This window comes from Colobus angolensis, unplaced genomic scaffold (assembly GCF_000951035.1).
Source record: "Colobus angolensis palliatus isolate OR3802 unplaced genomic scaffold, Cang.pa_1.0 Scaffold1, whole genome shotgun sequence".
Taxonomy (NCBI): domain Eukaryota; kingdom Metazoa; phylum Chordata; class Mammalia; order Primates; family Cercopithecidae; genus Colobus; species Colobus angolensis.
In genome coordinates, this window is record NW_012110918.1 from 8438349 (window position 1) to 8451485 (window position 13137).

The following is a 13137-nucleotide window of genomic DNA, read 5'->3' on the forward strand; positions in this document are numbered from 1 at the left end:
CGGTAGGTGGGACAGAGGTTACTCCTCTGTCTCAAAGGACTCTGCTGGAGTATGGAATGAATGGGAAGGAGCTTAACAGAAAGAACTGGCTTCAAAGAGTTCAAAGGTTTCCATATGACCCAGCAACTCTACTCCAAGGTATGTACCCGAGAGAACACAGGTCCATACAAAGACATAAACACACATAGCAGCATTACTCACAACACCCGAAAAAGTAAAAACAACTCAAATGTCCATCAATTGATGAAAGGGTAAACAAAACATGGTGTATCCATAGAATAGAAGATTATCTGGCCATAAAAAGAAAGACTTGCTGTTACATGCTACAACATCAGTGAAACTTGGAAGCATCATGCCAAGGGAAAGAAACCAGACACGGAAACATACATATTACATGATACCATTTAAATGAAAGTCAGTCCTGGTGAGCGAAATTATAGAGACAAAGTAGATTAGTGCAGGGGCTGGAGCAAGGGAGGAATGGGGAGTGACTGCTAAGGAGCATTCCGGTTTTTTTTTTTTTTCCTCAGAGGCACTGTTAAAGAGCGTGGGGTTCTTTACAGTGATGAGAGTGTTCAGGAATAGTGGTAGGTTGGGTATGGTGGCTTACACCTATAATCTCGGCACCTTGGGAGGCTGAAGCAGGAGGTTCTCTTGAGGCCAGGAGTTTGAAGCCACCCTGGCCAACACAGCAATGCCCTGTCTCTATTGGAAGCATGGAAGCACAAAATTAAAATTAAAAATTAAAAAGAGAGTGATGTTGGGTGCACAAACTTTTGGGTATACTAAAATCACTGAATTGTGAAATTTATTTTTCTTCCCTTTTTTTTTTTTGAAACAAAGTCTTGCTCTGTCACCTTGGCTGGAGTGCAGTGGCACAACCACAGCTCACTGAAGCCTTGACCTCCAGGGTTCAAGCAATCCTCCCAACCCAGCCTCCCAAGTAGCTGGGACCACAAGCATGCACCACCACACCTGGCTAGTTTTTAAATTTTTTGTAGAGATGGGGGTCTTGTCATGCTGCCCAGGATGGTCTCCAACTTCTGGGCTCAAGCGATCTGCCCACCTCAGTCTCCCAAAGTGCTGGGATTACAGGCGTGAGCCACTGTGCCTGGCCTTGAATTGTGAACCTTAAAAGGGTGAATTTTATGGTATGCGAATTATATCTCATTCTTTTAAAAAGAGTTAACAGGGACTCTTTCCTCAGTGTGGAAGTATAATTGACAGACCTCCTAATTACCAGTGAGCTTGGGGATGAGAAAATGCCACACAATAAAGTTGCTTGAGAAAGAGAGAGACTGAGTGACAGATCATGTGTGAGATGGAGTAGGGTCAGTAACCATTTAAATATGACATTGACCTTGAGAAAAAAGAATGTCAGTTATAATCACAAGCCACAAATGTCTGTCACTGTGAATTGGCTCATCACGAAGAACTGAGGGATAACATGGAGTTAAGACAGCAGTGGAAGCAGGCAGGGCAAAGCGACCCATGAGATATGGACAGCAGCACTTCCCCCAATTCCCAATTCCCTGCCATCCCCACTGCACACGTATAAGCTAAGTAAATATTACGTCGTCTTTTACTAACACCCTAAAACTCTCATTTGATGAAGGACCAGGGGAATAAGTTGCTGAACGGGCTCATTAAGACTGAGGAATTCTCCAGAGGCTCCAACACAGACAGCCAGTGATGGGAAATGAGGACGACACAGCTGACAGCCCATGGGAGTCACAGGGTGAGACTAAGACTCCATAAGAGCCAGACTTAGACTTATAAAGGAATGCTGGCTGCTGAAGACACTTCAGAACTCAAGCTAAGAATCTCTGGCTGGCATTCAGAAGATACCTTTGGTCTCTGTGGTTGGCCAAATGATGACTCCAAATATATCCAGGTCCTCATTCCTGGAACCTGTGAATGTTACCTTTCATGACAAAGGAGATTTTTCAGATGTGATTGCCCTGGATGATCTGGGTGGGCCCTAAATGCAACCACAAGAATCTTTATAAAAAGGCAGAGGGAGATTTGGCACGGGAGAGAAAGCAATGATCACGGAAGTACTGATTGGAGTGATGTGGCCACAAGCTAAGGAATGCTGGCAGCCTGCAGAAGCTGGAAGAGGCCAGGAATGGATTATCCCCTAGAGCCCCTAGCAAGAACACGGCCCTGCTAACCCCTTGACTTTATCGCAGTGAAACTGATGTCAGACTTCCGGCCTCCAGAACTGCAGGAGAATAAATCTGGATTGTTTTAAGCCACTAAGTTTGTGGTAACTGGTTATATCAGCCATAGAAAACCAAGGCAGTCCTTCATTCTGCTTCTAATCTGTCTAAATATTAAGACAACCCCAGTAAGATGATCTCTGGCATAAAGGAATAACATCTGTCTACTTCTGTGCATGTGCTGAGGGTTGGCGTGTTGAGGTGGTTAGGTGATGGTAACTCCTTGAGGAACTGAGCCTGATGCATCTGGAGTGAGAACCACGCCAACGTGGTGCTGCAGACATTAACGTTTAATGTGGCAAGCTTTAAAAAAGAAGAATTTCACCTTTCCAAAAAAGCATTTTTATCTGATTGCAAGTCATAAATATTTACTACAGGAAAGCTTAGTTATAAATCTCACAAAAACAGGAAGAAAATAAAAATCATCTGCAATCCTATTACCCACGAACAACCAACTACTGTGAACATTTTCATGTCTAAATTTGTGTTCTTGTTACCTGAAACAAAAAATCACTTTGGATTCAAATCTCAAGCATTTCTTTGAAAGCCATTATCAGGAGCTGGCAATGAGGACAGGCCACATGACCAAAACCAACTGTCGTGCTGTTCTAGTGACACAAACAGTGGTCCCCAGGACTCTATGTCATAGCGACAACCAGCAAAACAAACTTGGTTCTTGACACTATTAACAGGAAAATAAAAAGCATGCAATTCGTCTACCCTCTTCTTCTGTGGAACTTTATAAATAACTTCAAACACAAAAGAGAGCAAGAGTCTGTCAATGTATCATTAGGACCCACATGAGTCAATGTCCTCCCTTGGCCCACCTGGACAATGTAGAAAGAAAATTAGGCAGCTGGGCGCGGTGGCTCACGCCTGTAATTCCAGCACTTAGGGAGGCCAAGGCGGGCGGATCACCTGAGGTCAGGAGTTTGAGACCAGCCTGGCCAACATGGCAAAAACCCCGTCTCTACTAAAACTACAAAAATCAGCCGAGCATGGTATCAGGCACCTGTAATCCCAGCTACTCAGGAGGCTGAGGCAGGAGAAGCTTGAACCTAGGAGGCGGAGGTTGCAGTGGGCCAAGATTGCGTCATTGCACTCCACCCTGGGCGACAAGAGCGAGACTCCATCTCAAAAAGAAAGAAAATTAGGAACACCTAACTCTCAAACAGCCCCTCCTCTCTTAGAATGGAGGCCAGGTATCCAATGTACCAGTTCTTCTATGTGCTCAACTATATAATACATATTGAATATATCAAAGCTTCAGTATGTGTTATAACATTGAGTCCCCCAAAAAGAAAGCAGTATACAACTTCTTGCAAGAAGCTCCGTCTATTAGGGGCAAATACACACGTTTAAATACAGGTAATTGCAGCCATGAAGAGTTGAATGAATAAAGAAAATATGGTACATACCCACAATGGCGTATTATTCAGCCATATAAATGAATGAGATCCTGTCATTTGCAACAACATGGATGGAACTGGAGGTTATTATGTTAAGTGAACTAAGCCAGGCACAGAAAGACAAACTTCTCATGTTCTCACGTATTTGAGGGAGCTAAAAATTAAAACAATTGAACTTATGGAGATAGAGAGTAGAAGGATGGTTAACAGAGGCTGGGAAGGGCAGTCGGGGAGTGGGGGGAAGGTAGAGATGGTTAATAGCATACAAAAAAAAAATAGTTAGATGAATCAGACCTAGTAGTTGATAGCACAACAGGGTTACTATAGTCAATAATGTAATAACTGTACATTTTAAAATAACTAAGAGTATAACTGAATTGTTGGTAACACAGAGGATAAATACTTTAGTTGATGGGTTATGCATTACATACGTCTATCAAAATATTTCTCGCAGGCCAGGCGAGGTGGTACACACCTGTAATCCTAGCACTTTGGGAAGCTAAGGCAGGAGAATCTATTGAGCCCAGGAGTTTGAGACTAGCCTAGGCAACATGGCAAAACCCTGTCTCTACAAAAAATACAAAAAAAAAAAGAAAATTAGCTGGGTGTGGTGGCATGCACCTGTAGTCCCAGCTACTCAGGAGGCTGAGGTAGGAGGATCAACTGAGCCCAGGAGGTTGAGGCTGCAGTGAGCCATGATCACACCACTGCACTCCAGCCTGAGTGACAGAGTGAGATCCTGTCTCAAAAAACTATGTGTGTGTGCATGCATGCACATATATTTCATGTGCCCCATAAATCTATACACCTGCTATGTTACTGACAAAAATTAAAAATAAATAAATAAATAAAATACAAACAGGTAAGTGTAAGAGTGATAACTATTGTAACAGAATATAAAGGATACAGCAAGGCATCACAAAGGAAGGAGTGATTAACTTTGTTAAATAAATGTAATTAATAATTACTATTTCTGTGATTCTTCACAGAATCATCCAATGCTAAAGCTAGAAGGAGCCATAACGATAATTTACTAAAACCCCCTAAAATTTCAAATGAATGAGTGTTTGAATGAGATAAACCCTAGAATCCCTTTAAGCTTCCAATTTAACTTTCTCCCATATAAAACAATGGTGTAGTTCACTGTTGAGACCATAAGCTACTCATGATAAGAGATTAGTAAGGACTCAATTGCTAGGTGATTTTTAATTCCATTCAAAAACAGAAGGGCCAGGAATCTTTGGAAAGCTCAGAGCCCTTCAATCTGTATGATACTGCATGAAAAGCACTTCAAGAGACAGTATGCTCAAAAGGCTGCAATCACTGGTTGGTTTTCTAGAAAACATTTTTGTTTCCTCGGGGTGTCCTTCTCCAGCAGACGCAAATGCCCTAGACCACCCCGACAGATGCACCCAAGCAGAGGCCAGGGAAGTAGCTTAGAAGAAGGCGGGTGTGTCTGAACTCTGTTTAAGGAGGCGTCTGTCTGTTAGTGCTCTTTTTACTGCGCCTGCCTGCATCTGCTGGCCTCCATCAGTCATTACCATTTCTTCCTAAGACATTTAATTTGCACAACTATACTTTTCTTTGTCCTCTAAAGGGGAGGGGTTCTTTTTTGTTGTTGTTGAGACGGAATCTTGCTCTGTCTCCAGGCTGGAATGTAGTGGCACAATCTTGGCTCACTGCAACCTCTGTCTCCTGGGTTCAAGCAATTCTCCTGCCCCAGCCTCCCGAGTAGCTGGGATTACAGGCATCTGCCACCATACCCAACTAACTTTTGTATTTTTAGTAGAGACAGGGTTTCACCATGTTGGCCAGGATGGTCTCGATCTCCTGACCTCGTGATCCGTCCACCTTGGCCTCCCAAAGTGCTGGGATTACAGGCCGTGAGCCACTGCACCCGGCCTGGGGTGGGGTTCTTTCCTGTTCTAGGGTTGTGGATAGACTCCATAAAGTCTAAACACCCAGAATTGTCTGCAAAATATTGTGTGTGGCTGTGGTCTCAAGGTTTATGTCTCCCCGAAATTCAAATTTTGAAACCTAATCCCCAACAGTATTGGTACTAGGATGGTGGGGACTTGGGGAATGGATGGTATTAGGAGGTGGGGACTCAGGGAAGTGATTAGGTCGTGAGATGGAGCCCTTATGAATGGGATTAACAACCTTATGAAAACAGACTCCAGAGAGTGCCCTCTTTCCACCATGTGAGGATACCACGAGAAGACAGTTATCCACAACCCGGAGAAGGGCCCTCACCAGAACCTGACCGTGACCATGCTGGCAGCCCGATCTCAGGCTTCTAGCTCTCAGAACTGGGAGAAACAAATTTCTGTAGTTTCTAAGCTACCCATTCTATGGCATTTTGTAACGGCAGCTCGAACAGACTAAGACATGTGTACAACATTCTCTTGTGAGATGGTGCATAGCTCTTATCAGATTCACAGGACAACTGTGAACCACAGAAGCTTAGGAAGTATTTGACCTTGCACATGGATATTAAATATTAACCCAAGAGCCCCAGACGTGTGCATATGCCTACGGGTGTGTCCTCACACCCCGGATATCTCCGGGAGATAGGCTACTATTAACAAGCCTTCCATTTTCCTTCCACACAAAAAAAAAAAAAAAAAAAAAAGTTTTAAACAAAATGTCATCCTCAGGACATACAAAACTGAAATAGCAAAGAAAAAAAACTTCAAAAAAAAAAAATCAATTCTCCATTTAGTCGTTGTGAAAAGTCTGTCTTAAACACCCAGTGTCTCAGGGAATCTCAAAGCTCTAGTTAAATTTTTAATACGCTATAAAGGATAGTGTTAAAGAAAAGACCTTTTCAAAGGTAAGCTGGCCCCAAACAGGCTCTTAAAATGGTCCTCATCAAAGACATGAAGCTGCTTGACAGTAATGGTGAGGGAGTTCACTTCTCATTAGACAGGAGTAGGAGCTGGAGACTTGAAGAATGAGCCACAGTGGCTCTTTGGAGACACATCTATTTGTAGTTAGACCCTTGGTGGCCTCATCCAGTGTCAGGGGTTTAAGTAACATTCATGTGCCAAGGGGCCAGGCACAGTGGCTCACGCCTGTAATCCCAGCACTGTGGGAAGCCAAGGCAGGTGGATCACTTGAGACCAGGAGTTCAAGACCAGCCTGGCCAATATGGTGAAACCCCGCCTCAACTAAAAATACAAAAAGTAGCCAGTTGTCGTGGCACGTGCCTGTAGTCCTAACCACTCGAGGGGCCGAGGCAGGAGAACCTCTTGAACACAGGAGGCGGAGCTTGCAGTGAGCCGAAATTGCGCCACTGCACTGCACTGCAGCCTGGGCGTCAGAACAGACTGTCTCAAAAACAAAAAGCAAAAAAACAAAAACCATTCATGTGCCAATGATTCACAAATCTATAACTCTAGCTAGACTTTGCAATCCAACTCCAAACTCCATCCATCCAGCTGTCTAGTCAGTATCTCCATTTGAATGTCTAATGGCGATCAAACCTCAAGATCAAAAAATGAATTATCGATAGTCCCCCTAAAGCTCCTCCAGCTGCAGCCTTCCTTGTCTCAGTTGATGGCAATTCCATCCTTGCAGCTAGGCAGCCCTGAAACCTCCAGGTCTCCCCTGGCTCCTCGCTTTCTCTCATATCCCACATCTGATCCATTGGCAAATCCCATTGGCTCCACCTTCAATCAGGACCCAGGATGGGATCCCTTCTCACCACTTCCAGCACTACCACCTTCATCTGTACCACTGTCCTTTTTGATCTGGATTCTGCAGTGGCCTCCACATAGGCCTCCCTGCTTCCATCCTTATCCCTCCTAAGTCCCATCTCAATTCAACACCTAAGGAGAAACCAACTTTCAAAGCTCAAGTCAAGTCATACACACCCTCTTCAAAGCCCTGCAACGGCTCATCACACACAGAGCAAAAACAAACATTTTTATGCCTCCAAGTTCCATCTAAAGGTGGAGCTGACATCCCTGCCCTCACCTTGTATTTCTCTCCCTGCTGCTCACTCTGCTGTGGACTCTTGGCTACTCCTTGTGGGTGCCAGACATGCTCCTGCCTCAGGGCCTTTTCACTGGCTATTCCTTCTGCCTAAAATGCCCACTGTTTACCAGAGATCTGCATGACTGATTCAAATGCAAGGACATCTCAAGGAGCCCCTCCCTACCTACTCTATTTAAAATGGCAATTTCTTCCTTTAACACTGTACCATCTCCTCTCCCCTGAACTTTTTCTTTTTTTAAATCACTAACCACCTTCTAACACAATATAAAATTCAACTATCTCACCTTGCTATAATATTGGTTATAGAAGGCCAGAGATCTTGGCCTGTTTTAGTACTGATATAACCCAAGTACATGGAATACAATACTCAAATATAATAAATAAAATAGAAGACTGGGAAAGAAATGTCCCTTCAAACCTCTCCATCCAGGTGAGCCAGCTGTCCTCCAATTTATTGAAACCAGTGACTATTAACATCATGCTTCTGGTGAAATCTAACTCAGGTGAGATTCCTAGAAGGCACTCAATCCTCATTTCAATTTATTTTTTATTTTATTATTTTTTTGAGACAGAGTCTCGCTCTGTCACCCAGGCTGGAGTGCAGTGGTGCAATCTAAGCTCACTGCAACTTCTACCTGCTGGGTTCAAGTGATTCTCCTGCCTCAGCCTCCCGAGTAGCTGGGATTACAGGCATGCGCTACCACTCCCGGCTAATTTTTGTATTTTTAGTAGAGACGGGGTTTCGCCATGTTGGCCAGGCTGGTCACAAACTCCTGACCTCACGTGATCCGCCTACCTTGGCCTCCCAAAGTGCTGGGATTACAGGCATGAGCCACCGTGCCCGGCCTCAATCCTTCTTTCAAAAGATACTTTTGCATCACCATAAAAGGGACAAAGGCTGAACTTAGACTTAGAAACTCCAAAGACACAGAAGAGGGTCTCCTGTCAAGGAAGAAGATTTTAATTTATGCTTATTTAGGATCAAGAAATATTGCTGTCATTCCACACATCTTCCTACTGTTTCTGGCTTTATTCCAAGTTGTCACTGTAGTCAACAAACATTTGAGAAAGTAAACTCCGAACCAGCCTGGCCTTCTATTGGGATTGAGCCAGGAAATGATTCCAGCTCAGCATAATGAACCACCCAAGTACAGTGGCAGATGTGGTAGAGAAAAGGGTCCATTAGAGGGAAGTTGGGTACTCAGTCCGTTGCTATAAAGTCTGGACCTTAGACCACATTTTTGTTCTTCAGAGAAAGAGTCGTCATAATTTACACCTTATTTAACACTAAACCCACTGGGCAGATCTTTACTCTTGCTCGGTTGGTTAAAGAAGGGGTCATAAATGGCAGAAAGACAGCTACTATTATGAATGAAAAACAAGTAACCTTTCCTCTCTAACTATTAGCACTTAAGAGGCTAAAAGTGGCCGTCACGGCTCTGAAGCAGTCCTCTGCAGGGGACCAAGGGGTCTTCCAATGAGCTCTTTAAGATACTGGGTGTGCATGAGCAGGGTCTTCCACCAAGGCTAACCCACTTTGGTCATCTTTGTGCAGTGAGTTCCATATAAGACCCCATCGTCATCTCAAGGCATAGTGAATACCGAGATCTAGAAAACCAATAGGGTCCGATGCTGTGGCTCACACTCATAATCCCAGCACTTTGAGAGGCTGAGGTGGGCTAATCACTTGAGGCTGGGAGTTCAAGACCAGCCTGGCCAACATGGTGAAACCCCGTCTCTTCGAAAAATACAAAAATTAGCTGGGCATGATGGCACACATCTTTAATTCCAGCTACTAGGGAGGCCGGGACAGGAGAATCGCTTGAACTGGGAAGTGGAGATTGTAGTGAGCTGAGATCGCACCACTGCACTCCAGCCTGGGCAACAGAGCGAGACTCTGTCCCATTAATAAATAAATAAATAAATAATAAATAATAAAAATTGGAAAACTAACTAAAAAAAGTTTGTTCATCACTAAAAGAAAAGGGTCAAGAGGGGAATGAGGGAGACACATATACTGATGAAAATATTGGGAAAACGGGCCTTCCTATGATCATATGGAACAGATGGCTAAGATTAGAATAGAAATAACAGAGGAATGTGCTTCTTATCTAGAGAAATATCTGAGCTTAAAAAGTAATTAAACACATAGTGCTTTAGGCAGATTTAATATATACTAGAATATATAATATATATTAGAATTTTCACTCTTTAAAGATGACCAAAATAAAAGTCTTCATTGTGTAAGCAAAACAACATCAAGTTATACACAGGAATAGACTCAGTTTGGTCGTGCTTTTTGCTTCCACAATACTAAAGCCAGAAGACAATGGATCAACATCTGCAGAAGGTTTGAAGAGAAAAAATGTCATGACTAGAAAGCTCTGCCCAGCCAAGTTCTTGCTCTTGTATTAGAATAACAGATTGGCATCATGAACTCTGCAAGGACTCAGAAAATGTACCACCCAAGGATGTTCCCTGGGGAAGATTATTGCTCAAGCTCGAGTTCCCAAACAACAAAAGGTGGATCGGCATGTTTAAGATCTCGAGATCAAGGAAATCATGGCTGAAGAGGCAGCAGGAGTATCACTGATGCCAACAATGGCTCCCATTTTTCAAGTCCCAAGCACTGTACTGAAAGTTGTGTGTATATTTAGCATCTCATTTAATTCTCAGAATAAGCCACTTGTGGCATTATCCCCATTTCTTAGATGAGAAAATCAAGGTTCAGGGAGTTCAAGCAATTTGTCAAGATAACTTCATTAGGAAGTGAGAGACTTGGAATTTCAAAATGCATCCCAAATTGCTCAGGTTCCCTCAATTTATTTATTTTTAAAAATATCTATCATTTCCTATGCTTAATCATGTTTTCTAGTTGCTCTAAAAGAAACATTCATTATTTTTGAAATAAGGCATTAATCTGTCCTTTGTTTCCAATTAAAATACATCTAAAGACATAAAACAGGCCAGCGTGGTATCTCACACCTGTAGTCCCAGCACTTTGCGGGGTCAAGGCAGGTGGATCACCTGAGGTCAGGAGTTCAAGACCAGCCTGGCCAGCATGGTGAAACCCCATCTCTACTAAAAATACAAAAAGTTAGCCAGGCCTGGTGGTGCATGCCTGTAATCCCAGCTACTCGAGAGGCTGAGGCAGGAGAATCGCTTGAAGCCGGGAGGCAGAGGTTGCGGTGAGCTGAGATTGCTCCACTGCACTCCAGCATGGGGGACAGAGCAAGACTCTGTCTTAAAAAAAAAAAAAAGAAGACATAAAAGAAATTACTCTAAAATGCTAAACAGGAAAGGATTGGTAAGAACATTCCAGAAAGATGCCTACATAAAGAAGGCAGGTAAGGCAATTATCAGTGCCAAATTATACTGAACTCAATAGAGTTCACCCTTAAGAATGCAGACATCAGGAATGCTGATTCCCTGTGCAGTAGAAAATCTGCATAGAGTTTTTGGCTTCCCCAGAACTTAACTACAAATAACCTGCTGTTGACCAGAAGTCTTACCAATAACATTGTCAATTAATACATATTTTGTATGTTATATGTATTATAAACTGTATTCTTACAATATAGCAATCTCAAGAAAAAAGTGTTATTAAGGAATTCGTAAGAAAGATAACATACATTTACTATTCGTTAAGTGGAAGGGAGTCATCATAAAGGTCTCATCCTCCTCATCTTCACACTGAGTCGGCTGAGGAAGAGGAGAAAGAGGAGAGGTTGGTGTTCTTCTCTCAGTGGGGCAGAGGTGGGAGAAAATCTGAGTGTAAGTGAACTCACGTAGTTCAGATCTGTGTTGTTCAAAGGTCAACTATATTTTCAAATAGCATTAAGCAGAACCAGAGATATCCAGTATTTATAAAATACTCCACAGCAATCATGTAACAGTTATGAATTTATGCTCCAAATAACTTGGTAACTAATATGTCAAAAAAAGGAAGTAAAAGTTGTTTAAATGAACTGGAATGGGAAGTTTTCACATATGATGATCAAGCTAGGATGATCAAAAAATAAAGTCAAGAAAGATCTGTACTGCCACCTTCACTCCCCTCCAAGAAGGACCCACGTCACAATTGCCCATTCCCCTTTTCCAGCCAGACAATTGTGCTGACAAATGACTTTACCTTCAGGCAGTGGCTGGCGCGCTCACGGACAAGACCTCACCTGGAACGTTGTGTATAGTGATGGCCAAGATGAGCAGCGCGATCCTCCTCCAGCTGCTGCCACTGGGCTGTGCCAGGTTCCCTCGAGCAGGCACGGGGACAGCAGGACCCTCTGGAAGGCCAGTGGCTGCCGCTTTCTTTCTCTGATACGCCTCACCATTTTCACTCTTGTCTGAGCAAAAAAAAGAGAGAGAGAGAGAGATGGGGAAAGAGAGCGCTTTGAACATGGGCACATTAACTCTCCAGCAAGCTACAGCAGGAAGAAGCTTCTACCCCTGAACTTCCTGTAGACTATGCAGGGTTCTGTGTGTTCTTTCATTCACTCAGGCATCCATTCATTCAGCAAACAATTAATTGACTAGGCTGAGTATGGTGGCTCACTCCTGAAATCCCAACAATTTAGGAGGCTGAGGCAGGCAGATGGCTTGAGCCCAGGAGTTCAAGACCAGCCTGGGCAACATGGCGTGATCCCATCTCTACAAAAAATAAAAATAAAGAATTAGCTGGGCATGGTGGTATGCACCTGTAGTCCCAGCTACTTGGGAGGCTGAGATGGGAGGATGGCTTGAGCCCCGGAAGTTGAGGCTGCAGCGAGCTGTGATCGCACCATTGCACCCCAGCCTGGGTGACAGAGTAAGACCCTGTCTCAAAACAGAAAAAGAAAAAGAAAAAGAAAATCACTGAAAAGGCATTCAGTGCCCAATGCATCGGTACCAAGAAGGATAAAAAAGATGAAGATGTGGTATCCTAGCAATGCTTGTTTAAGACAAGCAATGTTGAGTCATGATTAGAAACACAGATTCCAGAACCATGCTGCCTGCTTCCCTTCCTGACTCAGCCACTGGTCAGCTGTGTAGTGCCAAACAAGTTATTTTACCTCCCTGTGCTGTGGTTTCCTGATTCGTAAAACTAGAATAATAGGATTACCTATGTCATAAGGGTTTTGTGAGGATTAAATGCAACAATGTCTGAAAGTGCTTAGAATGTACTAAGTGCTGACTGTGTCGATAGTTATTGTTACTATCATGTTCCCTCTCCCATGGCCCTGCAGAATTACATAATATGTGACCCTGCTCTCCTGGTCATACTGATTTATAGGAACCAATTCAGATGCCTGGTTCAGCCAATCAGAATCCCTCCCCAGGGAGACTTGGCGACTCCAACGTGCAAGCTGAATCTGAAAAATCACATGATGTGCGAGCAGCTCTGCCACAGTGCAATGAGGGAAGCGGCTGGACAATCAGAAGGAATCAGATATACATCAACAAGCAGGGATGGGAAACCAGGCAGCCCGAGGGAAGGAGAGAGAAGGGCAGAACTGCAGCCCACGTACCAT

At 43.5% G+C, this 13137-nt stretch overlaps 1 protein-coding gene across 2 annotated transcripts in view; it reads right to left on the bottom strand.

Moving 5' to 3' along the window:
• SLC39A11 (solute carrier family 39, member 11) overlaps positions 1–13137 on the bottom strand; it is a 458174-nt gene that overhangs the window by 182050 nt on the left and 262987 nt on the right. For both annotated transcript variants that reach the window (XM_011935093.1, XM_011935156.1), the window contains exon 6: positions 11803–11973. In XM_011935093.1, coding sequence (XP_011790483.1) covers positions 11803–11973 — 171 coding nt within the window. The remainder of the gene's footprint in view (positions 1–11802; positions 11974–13137) is intronic.